The sequence below is a fragment of the Solenopsis invicta genome, chromosome 5 (genome assembly GCF_016802725.1).
Source record: "Solenopsis invicta isolate M01_SB chromosome 5, UNIL_Sinv_3.0, whole genome shotgun sequence".
NCBI classification, from domain to species: domain Eukaryota; kingdom Metazoa; phylum Arthropoda; class Insecta; order Hymenoptera; family Formicidae; genus Solenopsis; species Solenopsis invicta.
Genome location: NC_052668.1, coordinates 20,803,593 through 20,812,230, shown reverse-complemented (window position 1 = coordinate 20,812,230; position 8,638 = coordinate 20,803,593). Strand labels below are relative to the sequence as shown.

At 33.2% G+C, this 8,638-nt stretch overlaps 1 protein-coding gene across 1 annotated transcript; it reads left to right on the top strand.

Annotated features, from left to right (window-relative positions):
• The first annotated feature begins 372 nt into the window (after positions 1 to 372).
• LOC105195113 (microsomal glutathione S-transferase 1) lies at positions 373 to 2,426 on the top strand. The gene is made up of 2 exons (XM_011160360.3): positions 373 to 763; positions 1,130 to 2,426. The coding sequence occupies exons 1-2, from the start codon at positions 650 to 652 to the stop codon at positions 1,451 to 1,453; spliced, it is 438 nt and encodes a 145-aa protein (XP_011158662.1). The 5' UTR covers positions 373 to 649; the 3' UTR covers positions 1,454 to 2,426.
• The last annotated feature ends 6,212 nt before the right edge of the window (positions 2,427 to 8,638 follow it).

The window sequence follows — 8,638 nt, the reverse complement described above, 5'->3', positions numbered from 1 at the left end:
CCTTGAATACACATTAAAAGAAAAAAATATGTTTTACTTCAAGCAACTGCAAGTGCAGCTCAAGACAAATATTTTTCAATTTCTACAAGTCCGTGAAATATTGTGACGTAAAATCTGCAAGGTGCAACATTTCACGCTACGTAAATATTCGAGAGCTCAATTTAGATATAATGAAATTACATTTCTCTAAATTGCCGCGTTTTAAAACTAGGTTAAGTGCAATCAACTTTAATAAATCAACATGTTTGAAAGGCTCACTCGTGTTTTTCACGCATATCAGAATAGTTACATAATTAATTCTACGATATGAAAATGTCACATAGCAAATTATTAATACGGCATAATTTTACTCATGAATAAGTATGCAACTAATGAGAAATATTTTATTTTTATTCACATCTTAACATTTTGCTGAGTAATGGTTAGATCGAAAGATTAACTCGCATCGACTAATACGATAAACGTGTTTTATACATGTGTCGCAATACATGTATATATAGCACAAGATAACCGGTAAAACGTGTGCGTATCAAGTAGAGAGAATGTGCTGACCACTGTCGATCAGTCTCTCCACTACTGCGTATAATATCATCAAACTAGCAGAATCATCATTACGTACTCAACAAGGTGAATCTGAAGACCGAAAAAGATGTCTGAAATAAATCCAGAAGTGCTCAAAGTATTCGGCTTTTGGGGCAGCATATTGGTCCTGAAAGTGATGGCGATGGCGCCGTTAACTGCACGACAACGATTCCGAAAGAGAGTACGTAAACAAACATATTAGTGTGAGAAAATAGTCATACATCTCAATATTTTACATATGGGAATAGTTAAATTATCAAACATAAATAATTTTTTATCCTGAGATCGCTTGCCATTGTTACTAAACGCTAAATGTACAACAAGAAGAAGCTTAAAAGTTCATTTGAATTCTTAAAGAAAAATTGATAAAATTTTTATATCGTTTCTAAAAATATATATGTTCACAAATGTATGTTCACATTTTTCTTTGAACACATGCATCTTCAAATTAAGTATTAGAAACTAAGATCTTATCGTGTTTTGTGTTAGTGCTAACGTAACCGTCAGAATCTATTAGAATAAAACTGATTGTGATTAATTGTTATAGGTATTCGCAAATCAAGAGGACGTTTCGTTTAACCCTAAAGCTAAGGTGACTTTCGATGATCCGGATGTGGAACGTGTACGCAGGGCACACCTGAACGATTTGGAGAATGTTGTACCTTGGTTCATCGTCACGTACCTCTGGCTAGGAACGGGACCTGCACCGTGGTTGGCCAAAACTCTAATAAGAACCTTTGTATTTTCCCGTGTCTTTCACACTATATCATACGCAATCTTGCCGCAACAGCCTACGCGTGTGATATCTTTCTTTGTGGGATTTGCCATCACAGGTTTTGAAGCACTTAAAACATTAATGTATTACTGTTAACTTTTTTACAAAAATCTTTAAAACAGAGAACCTGAACGCACAATATGATACAAATGTAATAACAAGCTGCACAACGATAACATTCCTTTTGTATTTGGGGAAAAAAGAATTTTATACTAGTTTATACTATTTTATACTTTTTGAGCAATATTTTCTGTTTTGAAAGAATATATATTATATGAAATATATATGTATGTATATGTATGTATGTATATATAAACATATACTATATCTATATAATAAAAAAAATGTAAACTAAAAATATACGATATTTCTGTGTATAATGGAATAAACAGAAACTTTTGTAAACAAAATAAGTGAATATACTAAGAGACCAAAATGAGTACATCTATAGAGGAAAGTTATGTTTAATATTAAATTAAATTAAAATTATTTCTTTAATTTGAAGTTATTTTTTTTTAAAGTTTATTTGATTTTAAAAAAATATCATTGTTAGTCTTTTTGAAATAAATAAATTAAATTAAATTTGTTTAAATTACTTGTTTAATTTAATTCAATTTTTTAATTCAAAAAAAGTATTGACAGAAATGTAAAAAATATAATATAGTTGTTTTGATTTTTAAAATATATTTTTTAAATATATTTTTTTTACTTAAAAAAAGATTTGCATTGCCAAACCATTTCTTTCATTCTAATAAAAGGAACGACTAAAAAATTTCTTTAAATCAATGAAACTTTTCTTTAATCGTACAGCAATACACAAATTTTTTTAATTCAAACAAATATTTTTTGACTCGACGAAACTTTTCTTCGGATGCAATTGGATGTTAATTTAATTAAATAACCTAACCTAAATAAAATATATCTTTAGTTTTTAAACACACAAGTAGGTCTGAGAGGTCCCATATAATAAAGTTTCGAACGGTTGCTGTGTGAAAACGTTGGGGTTTGTGAGACTAACATTGTATGTGAAACTTTTTTGTGAGTAATCTTATATAAAAAAAAACCAGACAAAACACGTTCAACCAGTTTGTGCACGTATGTTACTCGCATATATTCTGTCTAAAGTTAGAATACTATCTCTCTGTTTGAAAATAAGTTTGGTTATTACAAGTAAAAATAATGCAGTTGGCAGAAGTGAAAATCGTTGGCGTTGTATTTCGGTTTTTCCACCAATAAAACCAGTAGACGATCTCGAATAGTCCGAATCGTCATAAAGATTTTCAGGTTTAAAATTACGGACATTTCAACGTTACCGTAAACTTGTAGTAACATTGCAGAAAATTTTTTGTAACTTCCATATAATGTTACAATGTTTCAATGTAAGGTTCATGCAACGTTTTTTTAATCTTTCAATGCTGAGTTATGATTCTAACTTTCACTTTTTATAACAAATGTAATATTAATAAATAATATTATTAACATATGGATATTTTTATTTTAAACTCTTGCCCTTCTTTTTTTCCTTTCTTCTCTTTACCTTCATCTTTTTTCCGTATTTGAAAACTCCTTATATTTTTCATTATTTTATTTCTTTTCTTTTTTTATATCCAACATTTTATAATATCTATCCGTCTATTACGTATAATATTTCTTGAAAGACAGAAAAGAAAATAATATTTTATTAAATAAATTTTTATTTTAAATCAAAATTTCAAAATATTACACCTAATCCAGCAAACATTAAAAATGTTTATTATTCTTTTGTGTATATTTGCTTTCCAATTTTACTTTCATTTAATTTTTTATTTTAAATTCTTTCTTTTCTTTGTTTAAAATTTTTTATTTTATAACCTTTTTTATACAAATAAATTTTTAACTTTGGTAAAAAGTTAATAAATTCAAGTTTATGTGTTTAAAAAATAATTAGTTAAAGTTAAAAATTAAATGATTTAAAATTAACTAAGTTAAGTTAAAAGTTATTAATTTTATTATTTAACTTTTAATTACCTATTTTTTAAGTACCTATCCTTGAGTTACGAAAGTCTGTAACGCCGATGCGATGCAAGATCTCCCTAAATGTCGTTGATCAAGAGACGGTAGTCTTGCGTAGCGAGAGACTGCATTACGCGCACGCCGTCTTTGTTAAATGCCCCACTCGGGTCATTGACCGCGCGCGGACCCGTACGATAGGCGGCACGCCGCGCATCGTCTGGGCCGGCCTCCCCACTCTTCTCAATCGCTTGGTCATTCGACTACTCGAGGCGCATGTGGCCGACGAGTTACACGTGCGCTTGGAGTAGGTGAATGACCATGCGACCGAGGAGAGTGGGGAGGCCGTGCCAGATGGCGCGCGGCGTGCCGCCTATCTTACGGGCCCACGCGCGGTCAACAACCCGAATGAGGCATTTAAAAGAGACGGCGTGCGCGTAATGCAGTCTCTCGCTAAGCGAGACTACCGTCTCTCTTGATCAACGACTTTTAGGGAAATCTTGCATTGCACCGCATTACAGATTCTTGTAACTCATTTGCAAAATTGGGTAATTAAAAAATTAAAAAATGAAGATCAGAATCATAACCCAGCATTGAAAGATTAAAGAAACATTGCATAAATCCTAGTTGAAGTTACAGAAGATTTCTGCAATGTTACTACAAGCTTGCGGTAACGTTAAAATGTCCGTAATTTTAAATCTAAAAATCTTTATAACATTTCGGACTATTTGAAATTGTCTACTGGTTTTACTGATGGAAAAAACGAAACGCACGCCAGTAATTTTCATTTCTGTCAACAGCATTATTTTTACAAGTAATAACCTAACCCATTTTCGAACAGACTATATTATAGAGTTGTGAAAAAGGGGGCGAACCCTACGCAGAAGGGTCCGAAATATATCATGAAACACATCAATTTTTAATTTTAGACACCTTGAATTAATCAAAAATACCTCATATTTGCTTTGTTACATAAATATATTTTTTAATAGGAATGATAATGACATAATTTTTTTTTGAAAGTATGATTTTTTAATTATAAAACGCTGGATGTAAAGTTCTTAAAAGTTTTTTATTGCAAGATATGATTTAAAAAAAAATAGATTTTTAGACACCCAAAAATATCTCATATTCTCTTTGTTAGATAATTATACTTTTTAAAAAGAATGACAATGCTATAATTTTTTTAAAAATATAACTTTAGCTTTAAAACGCCGTATTTTAAAGTCTTTAAAAGTTTTCTGTTGCAAAAATATGATTTTTAAAGGAAAAGAACAATTTTTTATTTTTGCCTAATGGTTTTACCTTTATAACTTCAAAGTAAAACCATTTTTGCCAATGTCGTTTGTACAGTCACATTTCTGAGATTTTAAACTTTTATTAAAAAAAAATTTTTGAAAAATATTGATTGGAACCAAGATTATAGCTTCTCAAAGTCAAAAAAGTCTCCCAGACCCGAAAATGTGTTTACGTATTTTACAGGATCGGTGTGTTTAAGAGTTAATGTATCGTAAAAAGCTATAGGACATTTCAACGAAAATGAAATCTTCTTTAACGCGAATAATAAACTTAAATAATTATATTGATTTATAAGAAATAATATTTCCCTGCGCACACCAAGATTATTCTGCAATCAGATCTGCATTTAGCGTAACTTTCAGCCGCGCAAGCGTTTTGTAACATATTTCGAAAGCGCATACGCAAACTTTATCGTACGCGGTCGTCATGACGGCACCGCGACGCCGACAAACGCGGGAACGTCAGACGTCGCGATGCGTCTGTGACGTGCTAGTCGTCGTCGGTGGCGCGGCGTTAACTGACGATCAACCATGTCATGATTTACAATCTCATTCGCGTCTCAATCTTAATCGCAGGATTATTTATGTGGCGTGACGTGTTAATCCAAAATGCCGATTTATAAACGTTCGCGAAAACTAGTAATCGCTGCTCAAGCTTCTCGCGCGATGGTGATCGATACTAGAAGCGTGGAGTGATCAAGAGATACGATCACAGGTGGGTGTAATCTTTTTAAATCTCATGTAATCATTATGAACGAACTGCACGTAACGTAAGTAAAAAATTTTATTTTATAATGAAGTAAACGATTGATTTTGAAAATGCGTTATATATTTTAAAATATTTGAAAATGTATTTCTTTGATTGCGTGACATTTTGTACAATTGTATTAATTTTTTATTACGCTGTATACTACAACTTTATCACGTTCCTCATATCTTTTATATCGCAAATTGCACATGCATAAAAGTGCATTGTGTGGAAAATAAGCAGAGTTCAGGCGCCAGCGGCTGAAGAATGCTGGAGAAATTCCTTATCTTATATCCATGCAATTTTCTCCTTTGTTCCGACGACAAACACGGATCCGCGAGTTACACGCGAATAGAATCAAGCTCGAGCAGGTCATTCCTGTACCTGCACCTCGATTTCCGTAAGGATCACGCCTTTTTCTTTCAGCGTGAACAGAAAAGCCAGCTGAACGATTCTTTCTCACGTGCAACGGTTTGCATAGAGTGATAGGAGTATGTCTTATCGAAGATTGGAATAAGTTTCCAACTTCTTTATGCTGACAATTTCTTGAAAGATTCGCGACTAAATCTGTTTTCTTAGTCAATTTTGTCATATGTATTAATAATTAACTAATAACGAGTTATTTAACAACTTATATAGATTAATTTTAAAAAACGACTTAAAATTCTTTCGAGAAAATCGTTCTTGTTTTAAGAAAAATTGAGATACATTGATATATACATTGATTACATACATTATTAAAAGTGTTTATTTATATTATTTTATATATTATATATTATTTTATATATTACTTTTATATTAAATTTCCTTAAACTAACAATGTGTTTTTAGAGCTTTGACACATTTTCCAGCGCCAGGAATACTGTAACGTGTCCGTCAACAGTGTATCAATGTTTGTCTACTTTCCGGAGCTTTACACGTAATGAAATTTTCTCACGAACACGGTGCATTTGGACAGAATACATGTAGAAAAGTTTCTTAGTTAAAAATCCTTGCATTCTCTAATTAAAAGTCCTCGCGTTTCATGGGAATATCGATTATGCACTTAATTAACATTCCTATGGATGCACGAATATTCATCATTTTATTTTATCGTGCGATCTTTTACGAAGCATGCATTATTGTGATTTATAATATAAAATTATAAATTATGTGTGTGTTTATATTGCTCTGTTAATTTATAATAACGTTGTTGCGAATAGACAAATCTCGTCATTGTTTCATCGATACTAGCCGTGGTAACCACATCTAGGACATATAAATTGCACAAGCATGCAACATATGTATATATACACTTCAGTGCTACTCCGAAAATGCACATTTTATTAAGAAATTTTGAATGAAAAGAAGATGATTCAGACAGTATACGCGGTTGATCAAGATACTGTTTATAAAGCTCTGATCAATATTAATGACGCAATCAGTAAGACAACTTACTTATATCCAACACAGATAATAGTCGTATACAGACATGCACTGGTACAGAATTTTAAATTCAGATCGTTTTAATAATATGTAACCCTTTCATAAAACGCGTATTAACATTTTTTCTTGGTTTTATTGAAATCTCAACAATTTTTTTCCTAAAATAAAATGTTTTTTTTTTTAAATAAAAACACTAAATTATTATGCGACATATGGACACATAATTATCGATCGTTCTATTGTCCAAAGATCGCAGGTCGGTTGGATACTTTATTGAATATCGCAAATATTAATTAATTGATGACGTTACTCTATGCAAGCGGCATGCACGTGATTACAAAGCGGTGTATCGACCACGTATTGGTCCCTAAAGGCAGTTTAAGCACAAGGGACGTAAGCATTGACCGGGTGCATGCCTGCGGCGTGCGGAAGAGAGGGAGATGCACGCGGTGCATCGTGTACATGCGGTTATCGATAATCGTGTCAATTTTCCGTGTCGCGTGGTCACGCCTTATACGTGCGTGCCATCCGAAATTGCATTTCTCTGTATCGGCTGTCATGGTGAACGACGCGCAACGGTGGCTACGATTCAATTTGTACCGGGATTAGTACCAAGATTCTAATCACGTTTGAGGTGGGTGCGCTTCCACCCTTTACAAGCAAACGCCTGACAAATCCGCTCGTTGCCGGCGTTGCTCGTTGTCGAAGTGAAGCGAACCGTTCGGCGCTTTTCTTTTTAGAAATTGAACCGACTCGCGACTTAGCTAAAGTCAGAGATGTTTCTTCATGTATAAATACAAACAACTTCTTTCTCTCTATTCTTTTCTTCTAAAAATGTTTTACGTGGGGTCTTCGAACGAGAATGCCCTAAATTAGAGAAATTAGAGAAAGAGCCTAGATTACAGGTTAATGATAAGAGCGTAAATCGAGAACCACTGTCTGCGTTTTAGTGTCACGGTCATATATATCTGACGAGACATGCTCTTGTTGTACAAGCGCACGCGAGATCTCAGAGCACTCTTTGGCTCGAAGTTACTCTCAGATATTTATCATTGTATTAAGAATTCCCTGTAGAGGCTCTTGACGATAGAGGAGCGAAACGGTTCGTGACATCATAGGCTGCAAATGCACATTCGCGACTTATCTCTGCCCAGTCGACCCCGACGCAAAATTCGTATGACCGTTTTTGGCGTGCATGTGCACACAATTAGGACGCATGGAAACGTCGTACTTGAAAGCCTATAGGTAAGCCTTGAGGGAGAAGGCTCAGACGAACACGAGCACTTTTTGGCATAAAAAGATATCGCACAATTCTGACGTTATCCAGCTCGCCCTTGGAAGAAAGGCTGAAGAAAAAAAAACCGACCGATCTGAAGGATTTCGCGAAGGATCGCGTTACGGATCGTAACGCAGTACCGGAACAGTGCATCCATTGTGACTAGCCGTGATTACACGTGCGCGCAAATAACCACGTATGGTTTTACGTTTGATGACTTCATGGTGCTGATATAACTCGCATTATTTAACGATGAGCTCGTTTCGTTTATACATATGTTACAAATCGATGAACATTTCAAATCCAAACAACGTCTGGATCGCAAAAAAAAAGTAGAAATTCTGATAAAATATCAATGTTATTTTTCTAGAAAAAAAAATTATATTATTTTTATAAACAAATAGTTGCGTAGTTTAGTTAATATAATTTAAATATTTATTATTAATTGTGTTAATTAGAGTCAATGTTCAAGAAATAACTGTGCTTCCGGAATAACGTGTCGACTATAGCACTTGTAAAAGATTGAAAAACTATAATATAAAAAA

Bases quoted from the DNA above. Each gene is read 5' to 3' on its own strand.
- LOC105195113 (XM_011160360.3), top strand. From the start codon at position 650: ATGTCTGAAATAAATCCAGAAGTGCTCAAAGTATTCGGCTTTTGGGGC. The intron at 764-1,129 runs GTACGTAAACAA...TAATTGTTATAG, and splicing joins GACAACGATTCCGAAAGAGA to GTATTCGCAAATCAAGAGGA.